Source organism: Emys orbicularis, chromosome 13, assembly GCF_028017835.1.
Source record: "Emys orbicularis isolate rEmyOrb1 chromosome 13, rEmyOrb1.hap1, whole genome shotgun sequence".
NCBI classification, from domain to species: Eukaryota; Metazoa; Chordata; order Testudines; family Emydidae; genus Emys; species Emys orbicularis.
In genome coordinates, this window is record NC_088695.1 from 17,236,688 (window position 1) to 17,258,137 (window position 21,450).

Consider the following 21,450-nt stretch of genomic DNA (forward strand, 5'->3'; position numbering starts at 1 on the left):
GGGCATGCAGAGTTGTTGTAGCTAGGTTGGTCCCAGCATAACAGACAGACGAGGTGGGTGAGGTAATATATTTTATGGGACCCATAGGCATCGACTCCATGTGTGTTCCTGGGCTGGAGTAACTACAGAAAAAAAATAGTGGGTGCTTAGCACCCACCGGCAGCCAGCTCTCCCCCTCCCTCGCAGCGTCCCATCCGCCGGAGGCCCTGCCGATCAGCTCCTCACCCTCCTGCCCAGTGCCTCCCACTCACCGGGATCAGCTGTTCTGCGGTGTGCAGGAGGTACTGGGGGTAAGGGGGAGGAGCAGGGACTAGGCGCGCTCGGAGTAGGGGGCGGAACTGGGCAGGAAGAGGCGGAGTGGGGGTGGAGCAGGGGCGGGAAGAGGCAGGGCAGGAGTGGGGGCTTGGGAGAAGGGGTGGGGTGGGGGCAGGGCCTGGGGTGGAGCAAGGGGCACTGAGCACTTCCACGGCCCAGAGGAAGCCAGCACCTGTGATTGGACCAACTTCTGTGGTGAGAGAGAGCTGGAGAAGAGCTCTGTGTAAACTTGAAAACTTGTCTCTCTCACCAGCAGAAGTTGGTCCAATAAAAGATAATTACCTCACCCCCTTCTCTCTCTGGCCTGGTCCACACTAACCCCCCACTTCGAACTAAGATACGCAACTTCAGCTACGTGAATAACGTAGCTGAAGTCGAAGTATCTTAGTTCGAACTTACCGCGGGTCCACACGCGGCAGGCAGGCTCCCCCGTCGACTCCGCGTACTCCTGTCGACGGCGAGCACTCCTGTCGACGGCGAGCACTTCCGGGATCGATCTGGGATCGATTTATCGTGTCTAGACAAGTATAGACGTACCCTCTGAGTGTAAGGGTAGCAGTCTAATGCCAGTGCAGACAGTTTATGCCTCCCCCCACCAGGGCTAAATCTAAAGTAACAATCTTGTAATGCCTGCTGATTAGCGGTGCACCTTCTAAATTCCCCAGTCAGTAGCTGATGCATTTGTGCCTCCCCCAAGCACCCTTATTATTATTTTATCATCAATTATATTTTATTTTTCCTCAGCTCTTGCTGCTGCTGCCTGGGTGACACATTGATAATGCCATGGATGTTCCTTGCCGCTCTCACTGCAGATTTCATAGCAGTTTCGATCCAGGCATGAGGCTGGGCTGTGAGTTCTCCTGCAAAATGGATCCTCCCTTCATTCTGAAACAAAGCTTCGGAGTAGTTGACAAACTGGTACGGGGTGAATGAAACATAGGCTCCCATGGAATATCTGTCCAGGCTCCATTTCTTGATCACATGCTTATCGCAGACACTCTGGATATAATTCTTGGGCACCTGGTGGATTTCTGCCAGGTCCCCCAGCACCACATCAACACACTTTTCATCACTGAGGGGAATGAAGAATTCAGCATCATCGCCCCAGGTGTATGAAGCAAGGATCACCCCCACCCCACTGGAGAAATTGTGGCTGGGGTAGTAGATGAATCTGGATGGGCGATCAGTGATTGACCTCCCACCCTGTATTCCCTCTTTCTCCCAAAACTTTTCAGTACAGACCAAAACAATCTTAGTGGCTTCTGAGTAGTGAATGGACCGCAGGGCATGGGCCTTGTTAGTTGAAAGAGGTGGTGAAAATTTAATAAGCCGTGTGGCTTTTGCCGTGGCCGTGACAAGAACGTAGTCAGACGTCACAGCCAAGGGGACCAATGCATCTGGCCTCTGGTAAAACACTCTCACTTGGTCATCCTCATTTAGTATCTTCACTACTGTGGAGTGAAATAGAACGCCCCCATGAATATACTGGTAGAAAGTATCAGGAAGCTGATCGAATCCCCCAGTGATCTCATCATAACTGAAAGAAAGGGGGAGAAAAGAGGATGGTAAGGCAACAACATCATTGGACAACAGTTATCTGAGAGAATGCCACAAGAACAACAAAGAGAGCTGTAAGGAGCTGCATAGTTGAAGATACAATCTAGCCCCTACTGAGTCCCAACTCCAACTTCTTTTATTATAGTAGAGTGCCAGGTCTGCTGCTGTTAAGGTTAAGATCAGCTATCTGTTTAAAGCTTGACTCTGCTAAATGCTCTAAAATCTGCATGATTACTCAGATTTCCTTGGAATTAGTTCTGCCTCATGGGGGTGCTGGGAAGCATTAATGATACTACTTTAGCGTCATTTGAACTAGGTGGTTCTGAGATACAACAGAGTGATGCCCCAGTATGCCCATAACACATACACTCTGGAGTTAATTACTGAATTTCATAGGATCTGACCCAGTTAGAAGCTATGACACTGTGAAAGTGAACCTGGTTTTTAATGGCTAGAGAACTATAGCAACGAACACTTACCCTGTATTCCAAGTCAGACCATCAGTGCCTACTTCAAAGAAGGCAACCGGCTGCATTGATAAGATGAGGTTGATGGACAGTTAAATGTATTGAAAGATGGATGGATAGCCAGACAGATCCTACCAGAAGTACATGTCCCTTCCACATTTAAAGCAACTGAATAAAGATTCCTTTTTCCTTACCCCTTCTCAGAGAATGTAACATGGTTCATGACAGAGTGAAGAAATGACATCTGGAATTCACCATCTTCATTCAGCAAGTCACCGATCATGTTGATGGCTCCTCTACTTAAATTTCCTTCTTTAATCAAATATTCCTGGGTGGGGAAGAGTGGAGAGGGTGGAAGGTGCATGCATATTATATCCCCATAGAGAATGACAGCCAAAGAGATATCTAATTTCAGTTGAACATAGGAATTATTCAATATCCATAAGGGATGAGCAGGAGTCAAACCCATCTACTATCCTACTTGGTGATTTGTCTGCTTCCTCATAAACAATCACTGAAGTGAGGCTGATGCTTACTTTCAAGACACAATCCCTCACCCAGTTTTGATTCATTGGGTGCAATCCTGACCCCCCCCCCCCCAAAGTCAATGGGATCTTTGCCATTGATTTCAATGGGGCCAGGATTTCACTCCTAGTGTCCATACCAAGATTTCATTGTCTTTGATTAAAAACCCATGATCTAGTCCACACCTCCTGCAGGGTAAAAAGTAATTGTGGATGGGTATACGGAGGCAGGTTCTCTCACTGAAATAATTGTGGATGGGGATACATAGGTGGATGTCACACAGAGCGCTGGGGTGGGAAGAACAGATGCCAAATCAGTCACACCAAAGTGGAGGAGGGCACTACACAAACACTAGGCATATGGGAGCACAGAGACTGCTCATTTTCTGCAGACTGGTGTTTTGGATAGAGAGAGGCAGAGAAGATCCATGGCCCTGCCCTCCCCCTGCCACTAAGGGGAATCCAGGGGACCACAGAGGGAAGAGGGCTGTGCTCCATGAAGACTCATGAGGCGAATGTGTTTCCTCCACACAACCAGTAGCTTTCGGAGGATTCGGATGCATTATCTCCTACCATGGACTGTGTGCACATGGCAAGTACTATCCCACAAGGACTTCCATTGGCCAATGTGAGGAAAGACTTAGGAAATCAGGCATCTTTAGATTTAAAGATACTGGAATGCTAACTTCAATTACCTTGGTGGAAAAGGAGTCATATTTCTCTTTCAGAGCACTGCAGTCTGTGGGCACCTGGGTAGCAACCAAGAAAACAGTCATTTGTTTCATCATCACAGTTCTACCTTTAAAGGTTTGTTATTTTCCCAGTTTGTGATCATGTACTTATAGATGGTATCCTATTACATATGCACAAGGAGGCAGGACATGAAATGACTGCTCAGGTGAAAGAGCTGTTAAGAATCTCTTTTAAATGGGGATACGAGGGACAGCTTTTGTTTTCCACTCCTGCAGTTCTCCAAATGACTGAACTGCTTTCACTCAGGCTTTCTAAACAATACAAATAGACTAAAGGTTAAATGTTCAAATGTGGAGAAGTGAATCTGGGATCTAGCTCCCACTTTCAGAAGTGACAGGTACTTTAGGGGGTGCATTTTCAAAGGTATTTAGGCATCTAAACATGCAGATAGCACCTACTGGGATTTTCAAAAGCACCTAAGTGCTTAATTCCCATTGAAATCCATGGGAGTATGGCACCTAAGTCTTTGAAAATACCGCTAGATTCACAAAAGAACTTATGCTCAGCACCGCAGTGCCTAACTTTTAGATGCCTAGAAAATCAGTGGGATTCACAAAGGTTGAATTTGGCATTCAGGGTTATGTCTATACTGGAAAAAACCCAACAACCCCAAAACTCACAGCTCCAAGTCTCAGAGCCTGGTCATGACTTGGGAATGCAGGGTTCGGGCCACAGGGATAAAAACAGCAATGTAGATGTTCCCCCTGGAGTCCTGGCTCTGAAATCCAGTGAGGGGAGAGAGTCTCAGAGCATGTGCTCCAGCCCAAGTAGGAATGTGTGCACCAATATTCTTAGGCCCACAGCTCAAGCCCCCTGCTCCCATGTCAACTGACCTGGGCTTTGACACTTGGCACCATGGGTTTTTCTTTGCAGTGCAGACATACCCTCAGGCTCCCTGCACAATGAGTGGAGGTAGACAGGCCTCTAAGAATGAGATCCACAAAAGCCAGCACACAGACTAAATTAGTCAATGGGAGATGCCACGGAGAGGGGTGTATTCAAAGTCCCACCCCTCTTAGGAAGTTCGGCACCTATGTCTGCTTGGGATTCTCAGCTGCGAGCCGTCTCCTGGAATCGGTCACCTCAGGTGTTTGTTGCAAGCAGTCGCACCAGCAGCCGCTTTGTAGCTTTTTGCCCCAGTAATTAGAGTGAGTCAAGGGGGGGGAGAGATAGCACCCCCCGGCCCATGATCCCACCCCCCAGGCTTCCTGCCTAGGGCAGGTGGAGGGTCTGTGCCTTAGCTCCCCACAGCTGCCTGGCCCCGCAGCTCTTACCACCGGTTCAAGTCCCCCCTCTACCTGCTGAGGTAGAGAGATTTGAACAGGAGTCTCTCCACCTCTTACATAAATGCCCTGACTGCTGGGCTAGTGGATAGTCCCAATCTCTCTTGCTGAAGCTGTTCCATTTTGGAGGAACAGATAGTCATTGGAGCAGAGGGACTGGATCCAGGGTGTCCCAGCTGAGTGCTTTAACCATTGGATTACACAGTCATGCTCACTTGCTCCCTGCTTTATCTCTTTTTATAATCTAGCCCCAGGTGCCTCTGCATCTATGAGCATAGGTTCTGACTTTTATTTCTTCCCGGGAATGCTCCACCTTGGCTCTGTCCTGAGGTCCCTTCCCCACCCCGCCCCTCCCCCAAGGTCCTGCCCTTGCTCCGCCTCTTCCTGTCCCCACTCCAACTCCAACCCAGAGACTCCCGCCCACCCACTGCTCGCTGCTCTCTGCCCTCCCCCAAGTGCCTCCCCCAGCATCAAACAGCTGATGGGCAGCACCCACAAAGAGCTGTGGCTGATGGGTGCTGAGCACCCACTGTTTTTTTCTATGTGTAAGCAGTGTCAGGATGAGCTCTACCCTGACATCTGGTGGTGAATTATGGCGAGTGTGGAAAAGAACTCCAGGGGCTGATCTTGTTTGCATAGGCACACCCACTCGCCTGGCATGGAACAACAGCAACTGAAAGTGGTTACTTTGGCTGGTGTGGGATCCCCAGTTTCTCTATTATTGGGGCAGGAAGAATAAAGTTTTGTTACCCTGATTCTGTGAATCAAGGCCAGTGGAACTGTTGTATGACAGAAGGACTGAGTGAGTCCTTCACCATTACCTAAGTAGCACTTGCTTGACAAGGGGCATGGGTTACAAAACCCAGTGAATTGAGAGAGGATGGGGACAGGTATTTGTACCTGATGGTATGGGCCCCCTCTGAGGGTTTGAAACACCAATTGCACCACCTCCTCTCTCCACTGTTGAATGTTAGAGCTAACTTTGATTCCATTAGAAGTCTAGTTACAGACTGCTGAGCTGAATTCACTTTGGGCCAATGGTGCACCAGCACTAGGGCTCCCCTACTATTGAGCTGAAATCACTAAGAGCTGAAATCACAAAAGAGCTAAAGTTATTAAGAGCTGAGATCACTGAGTGCTGTGTTAACAAGTGGGGGAGCCTGAAGCTATATTGCTCAGCAGCTGGCGGAGCAATTTGTGGGGACGACTGGAGGAGCGGTGTGGAGCCTTGTGGGGCCGGTTGGAGTGGCCCAAGGAACGGTGAGCGGAGCTGTTTGCGGGGACGGCTGGAACGGCTCACAGGTCGGTGAGCGGAGCGGAGTGGAGCGGAGCAGCTTGTAGAGTGGAGCAGTTCGTGGGATGGCAGGAAAGTGGACTGGCTCGTGGTGAAGGCTGCGGCGGAACCCCCACGGAGAAACAGACGGCTGGCCAGCCTCGGATCACGTAAGGTGCCCCTTAACACCCTGCGTGCCCCCCCCCCCCTTTTTGCTCTGGGGCTGCACTGACCAGGGACAGAGACTTTGGGGGTTGTTGGACTTTTGGGACTTTGGGTGGTTGCTGGACCCAAGAGACTTTGGGGGTGTTGGACTTTGGGGACTCTGGGTGATTTTTGGGTTGTTGGATTCAAGAGACAAAGGGAAAGGACACAGCCCAATTTGCTGGGGTGGGTTTTGCTCATGGTTTGTGTTATGAATCCTGTTTGTGGTGTTTTTTCCAATCTTATGCTGATGTCGTTTACCTCATGTTATTAAACATTTTCTGCTACACTCAGACTCCGTGCTTGCGAGAGGGGAAGTATTGCCTCTTAGAGGTACCCAGGGGGGTGGTATGTAATTGTCCCAGGTCACTGGGTGGGGGCTCGAGCCGGTTTTGCATTGTGTTATTGAAACAGAACCCCTAGATACAGAACCCGGCCCTTGTTGCTGCCAACTTAGATGGGCAGAAGGGTTACATATGGGTGCTTGAGCCCCTGATCACCCCCTGCGTCAGCACCTATGTCTGTGAGCACCCGAACACCTTTGAAAATCTGTCCTTTAAGAGCCTAAATCTCATGAGTTCAGATGTAACACTGCACTTGTGTGTGTGTGTGCGCGTGCGCGCATCTCCCAGATGTGCTCAGCACCTTGCAGAATCAGCTTCTCATGATATGTCCTCACTGGAGAGCTAACTCGGTTGACAGGTGCCTGGGTTAGCCTACCACGGGCATGAGCAGCCACACTGCAAAGCCAAACCTGAAGTACTGTGTCCTTAATGATGTTGCATTCTCCCATGGATGTCTCTAGGACTTCTGGGGCCGGGTTCCATGGTTCTGTGTGAGGCAGTAAACTGAGCTGCTTTATGAAACTTTCCTTTGTTTGTCCTTCTTGGCACATGGTGGGGGAGGGATTGTGGGATGGCATTGGAGAAATATCATCACTTGAGTGTTTTTTTAGCTTGTATCTTCACTGCCAAGTGGGCAGGGTAATAGCTCAAGTGAAAGCAGAGCCCAGGCTACAACTCATACTACCAATCATGCCAGCTAGCCTGGGTTGAAAGGACCACTAAACTTGAATGAGAAAGCTGTGTGTGTGGATATGAAGGGGGCTTAGGACCAACGAGTAAAAGTCCAGGCTAATTCTTTAATGAAGAGAAACCCAAAGTGCATGAGTCCTTTCCACAACACACATACCTTATCCAGTGTCTGACGATAAAGCTCACTAGCTGATTTTCCTCTCTCTGTAGGGTGCAAAGGGTATTGCAAGATATCAGGGTTTCTTTCTACCTCTCCAGCTCTTGCCCTGATGTTGTTAACTAAATACCAAGCGTTGTCATCAGTATTGTAGAATGGGTTCAGTTTAAGTTTAAATTTGATAATAAATTCATGCACAACCCTAAAAAGAAAGGAAAGGGGTGGGGGAAAACACAAAAATGTCAAAACTGAAAAAAAATTTGAATTCACAATTCTCTTTTGGAAAAAAGGCAAAAAACAACACCCCCAAAACTGTTTGCTTGAGAAAATTTGACCACCTCTCCCAGCAATGTCCTCTCCCTCTCAACACAGGTTTCTGACACCTCTCATCTTTGATCTACAGACACAGCCATGTTGTGGTCGTACGTGCAGCTGCCTCTGAAGCTACGGGTTAATTTTCGATGACTGAGGTTCCCATTGTCTCTGTAGGATGTCCCACTCATCTGTGTTGATTCCAGCTCAGTTCTTAATGGTGCTTTCCTACCATCCGAGGCATCTCCATAACCTAAACAGCTCATGCCTCCTGCTCTATTCCAGGGGAAGCATTTTAAACCAGATGCATCCATGGTTATCACTCAAGAAAATCCATGATCCAAAAACAGAACAGCTTACAAAGAAGGTATGAAAAGAACCATGCCTGGAAGATGGCAGGCTGGGGTCTCTATGGGGCCAGAGGGGTACTTTGGGAGTTTGTATCGGGGTGGGCAAAATTTTTGGCCCGAGGGCCACATCTGGGTGGGGAAATTGCATGCAGGGCCATGAATGTAGGGCTGGGGCAGGGGGTTGGGGTGTGGGAGGGAGTGCGGGGTATGGGATGGGGTGCGGTGTGCAGGAAGGGGCTCAGGGCAAGGGGTTGGGGCAGAGGAGGGGTGCAGGGTTTACGAGGGGCTCAGAGCAGGGGGTTGGGGTGCAGGAGGGGGTGCAGAGTGTGGGAGAGGGCTTAGGGCAGGGGTTTGGGGTTTCGTGGGGTTTGGGGTGCAGGAGGAGTGCGGCAGGGGGCTCAGGGCAGGGGGTTGGGGTGCGGGGTGCAGGAGGAGTTCGGTGTGCGGGTTCTGGCCCGGCGCCACTTACCTGGCTCTGGGGTGGCAGCAGCACACACCTGGGCCAGGGCAAGTTCCCTGCCTGCCCTGACCCCACATCATGCTGCTCCTGGAAGTGGCCAGCACCACGTCCCTGCAGCCCCTGGGGGATGAGGGGCAGAGGGCTTTGCGCACTGCCCTTGCCTGTGGGTACCTCCCTCGAAGCGCCCATTGTCTGCAGTTCCCCATTCCCCACCAATGGGAGATGCGGGGGGCGGTGCTTTCAGGCGAGGGATGTGCACAGAGCCCTCTGTCCCTCCTTCCCCAGGGTCTGCAGGGACGTGTTGCCGGCCAAAGCCCTGACAGGCAGGATCCGGCCCACGGGCCGTAGTTTGCCCACCCCTGGTTTATATGGTCCCAAATACTTTGACTTCTTGTAAGTTCAACCTTAACTATTGATTTCCTGAGTTATTAATTATTTTTCCCCCTGACTGCAATGTTCTAGCTGGATTTTAACTTTCATTTGTTGATATGTGCACCCTACCTTCAATTTCACTTTACATCTCAATTGTGGTGTGGTTGTTATAATGCAGTGCTTTTCAACCATTTTAGGCTGCCTACCCCTTTCCAAATAATGCAGGCCAGGGGTTCTCAAACTGGGGTCGCCAAGACTGGTGTTAGACTTGCTGGGGCCCAGGGCCAAAGCCAAAGCCTGAGCCCCACCACTTGGGGCTGAGGCCGAAGCCTGAGGGCTTCAGCCCTGGGCAGGAGGGTTAAGGTTACATGCCCCCCCCCCCAGGGCAGAAGCTCTTGGGCAGCTATGACCACCCCGCCCAGGGTGGCGTGGCTTGGATGGGCTCGGGCTTCAGTTCCCCCCTCCTGAGGTCATGCAGTAATTTTTGTTGTCAGAAGGGTGTCACGGTGCAATGACATTTGAGAACCGCTTATAGTCTACTGCTTACCCCCATCTGAGATAAGTTCATAATATACCCTTGTTGGAAAACTCTAATACTTGTTGGTAAATATTTTAAATGTGGATGCATGTGTGGGTTTTTTTCTATGCACTTGCAGAGACCTGAATTAAAATTTGACTTTTTATATTTTCTGAAACAGAGTTTAGCATATTAGAGCTTTTGATGCTTCAGTAAAAAAATAATAATTGACTAATGTTTGGTGAATCCCAAATACTACATTTACTGGGGGTTTTCACTTCTTTGTCTTTATTAAAAGGTCAATTTGCATAATTACATAAAAAGGATCTTTGTTGGCACCTCTGGGCTCCTGGCCAGCAGCTGTGTCTCTCCGGCCACCCAGCTCTGAAAGCAGCACCACTGCCAGCAGCAGCAGCGCAGAAGTAAGGGTAGCATGGTATGTGGATCGTCACTCTTGCTTCTGTGCTGCTGCTGGTGGCAGTGCTGCCTTTGCAGATGGACACCCAGGACCTCTGGCCTCCCAGCCAGTAGTCACTGTTCTCCGGCCACCTCAGAGCACAAATTAAGAACTCACCCCTGCTGGAGGTGAGGTGACTGCTGGACGAGAAGCTGGATATGAGTCAACAGTGTGCCCTTGTTACCAAGAAGGCTAATGGCATTTTGGGCTGTATAAGTAGGAGCATTGCCAGCAGATCGAGGGTTGTGATCATTCCCCTCTATTCGACATTGGTGAGGCCTCATCTGGAGTACTGTGTCCAGTTTTGGGCCCCACACTACAAGAAGGATGTGGAAAAATTGGAAAGAGTCTGGAGGAGGGCAACAAAAATGATTAGGGGGCTGGAGCACATGACTTATGAGGAGAGGCTGAGGGAACTGGGATTATTTAGTCTGCAGAAGAGAAGATTTGATAGCTGCTTTCAACTACCTGAAAGGGGGTTCCAAAGAGGATGGATCTAGACTGTTCTCAGTGGTAGCAGATGACAGAACAAGGAGTAATGGTCTCAAGTTGTAGTGGGGGAGTTTTAGGTTGGATATTAGGAAAAACTTTTTCACTAGAAGGGTGGTAAAGCACTGGAATGGGTTACCTAGGGAGGTGGTGGAATCTCCTTCCTTAGAGGTTTTTAAGGTCAGGCTTGACAAAGCCCTGTCTGGGATGATTTAGTTGGGGATTGGTCCTGCTTTGAGCAGGGAGTTGATCTAGATGACCTCCTGAGGTCCCTTCCAACCCTGATATTCTATGATTCCCCCACCCATTGCTGCAAGCTCCCTTCCACAGCCTCGAACCCCAGGCCTGCCCCACTCCTCACCTTTTGACCTGTGTTCCCTGTAAGCCACACAGTTCGGTGGCCTCCCAAGAGAGATTCAAGTGCCATGCAGTTGATTAGCAGAGCCGTGCACCTCCAGCTGGTAGCATGTGTTCAGGTGCTCACCCCGCCCCCTGCTTTGCAGCCATTTGCTCCTGCAGCTGCTCCCGGGACCCTCCCAAAGGCTGTTCAGAGTGGGGGGTGGGGAAAGGAGGGTGTTGATGTCAGGGTGTCCCCCTCTCCCAGCCCCTGTACCCCATCTCCACAGAGCAGGGTAGAGGGGACAGGGCTCAGGACTTGCAGCAGTTCTGAGGTCTGAACAAGCCTTCGGGTGAGTGAGTGCCTTAAAGGGACAGCGTACAGTCTCTCAGAGACTTTCCCAGCAGCCAGCACACACAATCTCTGTCTCTGTCGGTCTCTCTCTCTCACACTCACTCACACACACTCACACACACTCACTCACACAGTCTCTCCCCCTCCCCCCTGCCCATGTACCCCATCTCTGCAGAGCAGGGGAGAGGGGACATGGTTCAGAAGGAGGCGAGCTTTCAGTGAGTGCCTTAAAGAGACAGCGGATGGGCGTCTCTCAGAAACTTCCCCAGCAGCCAGCATGCATACGCACGCACGCACACACACACACACACACACAGTCGCACACACACACAGTCACACACTGTGCCTCACACACACACAGTCTCTGTGTGTCTCACACACAGTCTGTGAGTCACCACACACACACACAGACACACACACACTGTCTGTGTCACACACCTCCCAACACTGCTGGTTTTGTTGTTAATTCTTGGTACTTCCTGCAATGCACATATGTTCTCTGTAATTTTATTCTTTCAAAGTGTGTTATTTTAGTGTTTTGACTGGTCTATGTATTTCATAATTTTTATTTCGCTCTTACACTTAAAGTTAATTATTTGAGTAGTGAGTTCTAAAATGCCTAACTTGTCTTGTCTGGTGTAATTATTCCTATTGGTAACTTTTTTAAAGTATATATTATATCTAGGTTATTTGTTTCTACTGGTGGCACACATCTGTACATTACCTTGGTGCACATAACAAAATTTATTCCACATATGGGTGGAAAAATTAAGAGGGATCATTGCTCTTGACCCTGATGCCCCTGGCCCTGGTGCCCTGGGTGGTCACCCACCCATAAGACCAGCTCTGCATCTACTTGCCCTGCCTGATAGCCTGCACAGGGGAGTTTGCAGGTGTACATCTCTCCACTCCCCTCCCAATCCTGGTCTGTCTGCCATTAATTTTTTTTTCTCCCATACCCAATGACAAGAGCTCGAGTAGCCCTAGGGGTATGCATTCCCCAGTTTAAAAGCCACTGTTATTAATGGAATGTTAAACTGTATTATAATGTTTAACCACTAGGTGGTGAAGTGTGTACCATACTTTATGAGAACTGGGAACAGCCATAGCTGGCAGTATATTAAAGATCTCTTTAAAGGCCCACATCTCTTGGAACTCTGAGATGGAAGCTTTGTAACCAGTCAGTATCTGGTACATGGGGTGTGCGCAAGGAGGGGGGGGAGGCAGGGGCAAGGTCCCACCCCAATAATCATTGGGGGCACAGAACTTCTCCAGCCCCAGGGCCACGGAGGCAGGGAAGATCGAGCTTTTGCCAGGGCTGGGTGGAGGGAGAGAAGATCGAGCTCTTCCCATGGCTGGGTGGGGAAGGGGGGCATTGGGCTCCTCCCGGTGCTGGGGGGGGAGGGGGCAGCGAGCTTCTGTGCCTCCCAAAAGGGGTCAAATTTAAATTCCTGTGCTCGCCCCTGGGTAGATGACATGGGTCAGAAGTTAAGGCAGTCTAACTGGTGCCAGAGGAAAACAGAAGCAGCAACAAAAGTTGTAAGCAGAAAAAAAGAAAAAAAAGAAAAAAAACGAAACAGCAACAAAGGTTGCAGGGTAACTAACATTAACATGTCACTCCTCAATGCCCTGGAGAACTTCAGCTTTGACAAACCTTCAGAATGGATAGACTGGATGCAAGATTTTGCTTTGCAACCAAACTACACAAGGAAACTGACAATATTGATGGTTCCTATTTAATTTATGCTATGAGGAAGTTGGCACAGCATAGCTATAAAATCTTTTTTCTTTACTGAAGACAGATGCAAAGTTGACTATGAAATGGTTCTGCCTATGATTGATGCATACTTTATACCTCAGAGAAATGAGACTTATGAAAGATCATATTTTCACCAGAGAATTCAAGAACAAGGGGAAAATGAGTAATCTTTGATCAGAGTTTTCCATATATTGGCAGAAAACTGATCTGGGGACCGTAAAACCTGAAAATATCAGAGATAGATTGACCACAGGGCTTACAGGTGAAGTCATTCACAGCAGCTACAATTAAAAACAGAGTTAACCCTACACATAGCTATTCAAAGAGCAAAGCAGTCTGACTTTACAAAACCGCAAAACAAACATGCCAAATGGGAAAAATGAGAAACTAGCTTAGAAGTGAAAAGAACGAGGAGTACTTGCGGCACCTTAGAGACTAACAAATTTATTTGAGCATAAACTTTCATGGACTAAAACCCACTTCATCGGATGCATGCAGTGGAAAATACAGTAGGAAGAGATATATACACAGAGAACATGAATGGGTGTTGCCATACCAACTCTAATGAGACTAATCGATTAAGGTGGGCTATTATCAGCAGGAGAAAAAAAACCTTTTGTAGTGATAATCAGGATGGCTCATTTCCAGCAGTTGACAAGAAGGTGTGAGTAACAGTAGGAGTTAAAAATAAACATGGGGAAATAGTTTTACTTTGTGTAATAACCCATCCACTCCCAGTCTTTATTCAAGCCTAATTTAATGGTGTCAAGTTTGCAAATTAATTCCAATTCAGCAGTTTCTTGTTGCAGTCTGGTTTATTGCGACTTTTAGGTCTGTAATCGAGTGACCAGGGAGATTGAAGTGTTCTCCGACTGGTTTTTGAATGTTATAATTCTTGACGTCTGATTTGTGTCCATTTATTCTTTTACGTAGAGACTGTCCAGTTTGGCCAATGTACATGGCAGAGGGGCATTGCTGGCACATGATGGCATATATCACATTGGTAGATGTGCAGGTGAACGAGCCTCTGATAGTGTGGCTGATGTGGTTAGGACCTATGATGGTGTCCCCTGAATAAATATGTGAACAGAGTTGGCAGTGGGCTTTGTTGCAAGGATAGGTTTCTGGGTTAGTGTTTTTGTTGTGTGGTGTGTGGTTGCTGGTGAGTATTTGCTTCAGGTTTGGGGGCTGTCTGTAAGTGAGGAATGGCCTGTCTCCCAAGATCTGTGAGAATGAGGGATCATCCTTCAGGATAGGTTGTAGATCCTAGATGATGCGCTGGAGAGGTTTTAGTTGGGGGCTGAAGGTGACGGCTAGTGGCATCCTGTTACTTTCTTTGTTGGGCCTGTCCTGTAATAGGTGACTTCTGGGTACTCTTCTGGCTCTGTCAAACTGTTTCTTCACTTCAGCAGGTGGGTATTGTAGTTGTAAGATTACAATCGTAAAAGTCGCAGTATTACAACAACAAAATTTCAAAAACAGACTGCAACAAGAAACTGCTGAATTGGAATTAATTTGCAAACTTGACACCATTAAATTAGGCTTGAATAAAGACTGGGAGTGGATAGGTCATTACACAAAGTAAAACTATTTCCCCATGCTTATTTTTAACTCCTACTGTTACTCACACCTTCTTGTCAACTGCTGGAAATGGGCCATCCTGATTATCACTACAAAAGGTTTTTTTTCTCCTGCTGATAATAGCCCACCTTAATCGATTAGTCTCATTAGAGTTGGTATGGCAACACCCATTCATGTTCTCTGTGTATATATCTCTTCCTACTGTATTTTCCACTGCATGCATCCGGTGAAGTGGGTTTTAGCCCACAAAAGCTTATGCTCAAATAAATTTGTTAGTCTCTAAGGTGCCACAAGTACTCCTCGTTCTTTTTGCTGATAGAGACTACATGTTTACCACTCTGAAACCTGTCACAATAGCTTAGAAGTGGTAAACAGCATAAGTGCTACAAGTCTTTATCCTAAGGATATGAGGGACAAATTCCAGATAAATGACATGACTGCATACACAAGACGTGGAAAATTTCATAGCCCAAGAAATGTATTTCCAGACAAAACAGCAAGATATAATAAATGCACAAAATATGGACATTATGCTGCTGTTTGCCACACAAAAGCAGTCAGAGAGTTGACTCGTATTGCAGACAATCAAGAACCAGTGTTTCTGGGGATCTACCATGAGTAATGACACTGAGTGTGCCTTGAGAGTGAAACCGAATATTCATGGCAAGACTATTGACATTAAAATTGACTCAGAAGCACACATGACAGTCATATCAGAAGGGACATACAGTCACCTTCAACCCCTCAGAGTTGAAATCACCTGATACAGGTCTGACTAGCCCTGGAGGTATTCTAAACTGCATGCGCCAGTTCATCACAGAACCAAGTTACAAAGACAAAAGCTATGCATCTAGACTACATGTGATCAAAGGATCAAAGACCAACAACCTTCTTAGCCACAGTGTGGCAGCCATTAAAAAAATAATAATAATAAAATAAATGGAGATATACCTATCTCATAGAACTGGAAGGGACCCTGAAAGGCCATGGAGACCAGCCCCCTGCGTTCACTAGCAGGACCAAGTACTGATTTTGCCCCAGATCCCTAAGTGGCCAACTCAGAACCCTAGGTTTAACAGGCTAATGCTCAAACCACTGAGCTATCCCTCCCCTAGTGGGAATGGTGGAAGAACTCAACGGAGTATTTGATGATATTGGACTTTTGAAAGGAAATCCCGTACAAATAACCTTAAGAGACAATACTGAATCATATAGAATAACAGCACTTCTACCAAACAGACCTTGGAATAGACTAGCTGTAGATTTATGCAAATTTAGAGGACATCATTATCTGGTTGTAGTGAACTATTTTTTCCAGGTACATACAAATAATGTACTTAAAGAAAGACATATGTCAGAGTGTTATTGAAAAACTGAAGTGCACTTTTACTTGTTTTGGTATTCCAGTAGTGATGGACAATGGGCTACAATTCACTGCTGTGGAATTTAAAGAATTTAAAACAAAATATGATTTTGATCATATTACTAGGAGCCCACATTGCCTACAAGTGAATAGAGAGACAGAGAGCTGTATGGACAGCCAAGAAAATCCTACAGCAGGAAGATCCATTCTGTGCTCTTCTGAGCTAGAGATCAACACTAACAACAGCTAATGGATATAGTCCAGCTCAATTCCTGATGGGAAGACAACTCAGAACTACTGTTTTGACTTTGAAAAAGTACCTGTCTTCAAAATGGCCAGAAAGAACGTAGCCAAATCAGATTAAAAGGCAAACACTTTTACAATATATGTCACTTAGTTAGAAAACTGCCCGTTTAGAACCTGGTGACTGTATTTTGGCTGAACTTAATAGAGGAAAAGGATGAAGAATTCCAGCTATCAAAATGAAAAAAAGAATTAATTGCCCAGATCATATGTGATTGAGGCTGACAGTGGAGAGTTCAACAGAAACCATCAAAATGTACAGTTAATCCCATAGAAAGAACAAACAACAGAGCAAACTCATCAGATTCAGAACAAAAAGAAGACTCGAAGATACCTAACCAACCACAGCCAGTCATTGCAAGTTATGGACAGCCAGATGGTCAAATTGTGATGCTTTTGGATTGTGTAATTAGAAAGCCAGTATGATTCAGAGATACATAACAGACTGATCCATACCAAACTTTAATGATAGCACAATAGTGTAAATTTTGCAATGGTAGGAATGTAAAACTTAAAAGGGGAGATGTGTTGGAATGCTAAACTGTACTAAAATATTTAGCCAGTATGTGGTGTGATGTGTATCACATCTTATCTGAGCTGAGAATAGCCATAGCTGGCAGTGTATTAAAGATGGCTTAAAGCAATGATAGTCAGACTGCAGCTCGCAAGTGGCTCTTTACTGTGTCTCCTGTAGCTTTTTGCAGCACATGATATTAAAACACTGTGATTTAATTATTAACCAATCTAAGTTATTAACCAATTTTATGCTATTAACAAATTAAATTATCAACTTGCAATAAGTTATTAACTTATTTGTGGAGAGAATTAAGATTATATATATATATATAATTCTCACAGCAAATTTATATAAAAATACTAAATATTTCCCATCATATTGTTTAAATATGACTAGTACTATAGTAAATGAAACAATGATATCACACTACTGTGGCTCTTTTGGGTAATGTTGATCGCTAGTTTGGCTTCTGAACCACTGAGGTCTGAGTATCACTGTCATGAAGGGTCCACATCTCTTGGATCTCTCTGGGGTGGGACCTCTGTAACCAGTCCATAGCTGGTATGTGACAGCTGTGTACTCCAAGAGCATACCAGGAAGCAAATTGTACCTCTAATTTCTGGTTACCCCTTTGCCTAAGGGGGAATTAACCTTTGGTTCACCCTTTGCTTCAGAAGGAATTTATCTGGGCCCATCCTAGGCACTGCCCCACTAAGCTGGTTTAGCTACACTGGCTGGCAGAGTAGAGAGCCATAGCGCCAGTCCACTCCCTGCTTCTCCCCACCCATTTGCAGCCCACCTGTTCTGGAAGAGTAACAGCCCCTCAAAGATATCTCTCTCCCCTGCACACAAACTGACAATGTGAGACAATGCAGATGGTCCACGCAAGGCAGGAAGGGGGCACCTTAAGCTCATCAGATACAAGCCCTTCATTATTTTTTTTCTAGGAATTGTCATAAAAATCTTAAAACTGAGGCTTCTCCTTTTATGAACAGTATTGGTGGCTGAGACGGGGTAAATGTATTACCTGTGGTGTTTGGGCAAACGCATGGGTCCGAGGTCCACATACCAGCTTTTGTCCTTATTGTGATAGGTCATGATGCGTCCTCCCACGCGATCACTGGCTTCCAGAATCAGAACCTAAAAACAAAACATAGGCCGTGGTTTTCTTTCACTTGCCGGTTTCTAATGGCAAGATTCACAAAGGGACTTAGGTGCCTAAATCCCAAATGTAGGGGCATTCACAAACCTTCCGCTCATCTGCCACTGAATCTTTCAAGCATCTAAAGTCACTCAGTGCCTACATTTTCACTGTAAAAGTTCCCTAAGTACCTAAGGTTCTACTCTGGGGATGAGTAGGAATGCAAAACTTAAAGGGAGAGATGTGATGGAATGCTGCTTCCCTCTAGGTATCTGAACACCTATGCCCCAGAGCCATCTATGAACTGGGGGAAGATAGATGTACTTCTACACAGCTCATCAGCAGGGCCCAACTCAGTCGCCATGCTCAGAGAAAGGGACACCTACATCAGACTATCCCATTGCCCAGTAGTCAGGGCACTCTTTTGAGAGGCGGCATCAGGGCCAGCATTACGGGTGGGTGATGCAGGTGACTTCCCAGGGTGCTGTGGTCATGGGGGCGCTGTGGTCAAGAGGCAAGTAGCGGGGTGGACCTGGGTTATGAAGCCACAGAAAGGAGCTTGGGGCAATGGGGGGGGAGGGGGCAGGAGGCAGCAGGACCTGGGGGCAATAGAGGGGGATGGATGGGGAGGCAGCAGGGGCCAGCGGCAATGGGGGAATGGATGGGGTGCCCAGGGAGGCAGTGGAAGCCAGGGGTGCCAAAATACAGGTTAGCCCAGGGTGCCCTTTCCCTTAAAACCAGTCCTGTGTGGTAGATCCCTGTTCAAATCTCTTCTCTCCCTCCCCCCCCATGCACAGGGGAGAATTGAATCAGAGTTTCCCACCTCCCAGATGAATACCCTAATCACTGGGCTGGAAGTGATGAGGGAAGTCCTCCCATTCCTCCCATCTCTGGCTCTTTTGTGTGAACTCATCTGTGTGGCCTGAGCTCTGAGCACGGATTGGATCCCTTAGGGGGAGGAATGATGACCAATGTGATGCGCATGCTCACAGACAAAAATATAGGCGCCCTCAAACTTAGGCATCAAGTGAGTTTAGGCATCTAGAAGGTTCAGGGACAACTGAGCAGGGGTTTTGCAAATCTCACTGGGGCCTGATTCTGGGAGTTAGGCACCTAAAGTTGCAGTTAGGCTCCCTAGTCCTTTTGTGAACCTAGCCCCTTAACTTTAACTCAATGAACTTTGTGTCTGGAAAAGAGAGTAATATACTGCTTGCGTGCACAGAGCACCAAGCTCACTGAAATTCACCTTGTTTTTTTCTTCAGCATTGTTTACTCTGTAAAAACAATCAGATCATTTCAGAGAAGCACTGATTCCCTGGCCTGTCTCTGGCTCCTCTCAATCATTATAATTACCTTGCAGCCAGCATCTTGCAGCAGTTTGGCAGCAGTGAGTCCACTTATTCCTGCCCCTACGATCACCACCTTCTTTGAACGACACCCTTTTTCCAACCCATTTTTGGCAATATCCACCAGTTCTTCATAGTCGGGGTCAGTAAAGCATTTTTCCCACTCCTTCAGTTTGCTAGAGAGACTCTCCAAGCTTGGTGCTACCACAAGGAGTAAGAGCTGAAGAAGTACTAGAGACAGATATACAAAGAAAACAGATGACACAAATGGAGAAAGAAACTCATTCTTTCATGGAGCTCAGTAACATCACGGATGCGATACCCCTGAGGTCTAGGAAGAGGTTAATAACCTCAGATTCTGGAGTTTAGCTATATTAACAGAGAGGGAACGTACCACTGTGGAAGAAGTCAGTTGTGTGATAGCATTATCTTTATCTTTTTACAATATTTTTTCCCCAATCCAGAAGTAAAATGAGCCAGAACTAATAAGAAAGTGATGTTTTCCTTGAAAATATTTCAAAAGAAGTTTACAATTTTCTTTTAAAGTCTCATGGATTTTTTTTTTTTTTTGACAAAAATGTTTTTTTTTCAAGCTGTTTCCAAAGTGTTTCAGTTTTTGAAGGAAAAACAAACCAACCAACCAACTGATAATATTGAATTTTTCATTACAAATTCAACATACATTCAACATACATATTTATTAATAATCAATTCAATTTTGTGCCCATTTTTTTCAAACTGTACATTTTGAACAGCTCTAACATTAACTTAGCTTGCCAGAAATGCACCCCTCAATGGTGACTCAAAGGAGCTCTTTCTAAGAACACTTTGCAGGAGTTTTGCAGGATCAGGACCTTGGTTTTGAGTAAATATATTTTAAACCTACAGGGCTTTCCTATTCCTTATTATAGGACTGATTTAGAACATTGATGTCTGTTGATATGGTGAAAATACAGTCCACTCTTAACATTTCAACTGAGTCCAAGAGCCATGTTAGAGCTTTGGTCAGAGCAGGATTATTATACCCATGATAAAATTGGTCTTTCTGTGTAACTTTGTGGCACAGTGCAACCAAAAATACACCATTGGTGCTGTTTTCCCCAAATTCACATTGCCACACTTAACAAGGAGTAATGGTTTCTGGGAGAAAATCAACTGAGAGAGAGAGAGAGAGAGAGAGAGAGAGAAAACAGAAATACAATAATGAGAAAAAGAGAGAGAGGAAAAAGTTATGAAACAAGAAACTAGTGAAATATTAAGCAATTGACAAAGTAAGATGTGCCCAAAAAGGCAAAGTACCCCATTCTTCCACAAAAGTTTCAAAAGAAGAAATTTCACTCACAGAACCTGTCCATGTTCAAACTGGCAGCCCAAGTCATTAAGTGAGCTGTGTCCTTTTGAACACAGAACTAGGCTGGCTGATAAATATCCTAGGGGAACCTGCTGGCTCTGTGTCGAATGAAACTGGGAGAACGGACTGTCACAAGGAATCACAGGACCACATCCTAGGAGCAGATCAGCACTGCCTCTGGCTTACTCTGGGTAAGCCAGTGTTTTCCAGGCATGTGGGACTCAGAAACAAAGGAGGGGTGGGTAATGGGAGGCTCAATCTTATGCCAGACACCTCTGAATTAGGTAGCTCCCCATTTTTCCCTGGAAAGCACCCATGTTTCCATCCAACTCCTCTTGCCCCCTCTAACCTCTCTGTCCTCCAAACCCTATCTGCTTAAATAAGTCATGATTTTGGTCATTGGTGGCATGTGAAATGCGTGTTTGGGGAGGCTAGCCCCCAGCCCCACCCCATCTGCCCAAAGCTCATCCCCCACCCCTTCCACTCCCCGCCGGAGCCCAGAGCCCCCCACTGTGGCCACTAGTCCCCCACCCCAGGCATGGCCCCAGCCAGCGCCCCCAGACATGGAGCACCGGGCAGGCTGGCGGCGTGGCCCCAGTCCTGGAGCACCAGGCGGATGGGCAGCATGGCCCCAGGCTGGGAGCTCGGGGTGGGCGGCAGCCTGACCCCAGCACCTTCAGCCCCCCCAGCCCCAGAAGGCCAGGTGGGTGGGTGGCACGGGCCGTGGCCCCAGCACCAGCCCAGGCCACACCCCTGGCATGGGGGAGGAAGAGCCGCAGAGCAGGAAGCAGGAGGGTGCATGGGGGCAAAGTGGGAGCAGGGCCACCCCTGGCTGTTTGGGGAGCCTCAGCCTTCTCCAGCCTTTGATACCCAC

General features: G+C 47.1%; 1 protein-coding gene across 1 annotated transcript; it reads right to left on the reverse strand.

Moving 5' to 3' along the window:
- Positions 1-1,038: 1,038 nt before the first annotated feature.
- LOC135888174 (L-amino-acid oxidase-like) lies at positions 1,039-20,580 on the reverse strand. The gene is made up of 7 exons (XM_065415989.1): positions 20,568-20,580; positions 19,233-19,456; positions 17,766-17,878; positions 7,568-7,769; positions 3,559-3,612; positions 2,534-2,667; positions 1,039-1,852 (listed from the first exon to the last, which is right to left on the reverse strand). The coding sequence occupies exons 1-7, from the start codon at positions 20,578-20,580 to the stop codon at positions 1,039-1,041; spliced, it is 1,554 nt and encodes a 517-aa protein (XP_065272061.1).
- Between the last annotated feature and the right edge of the window lie 870 nt (positions 20,581-21,450).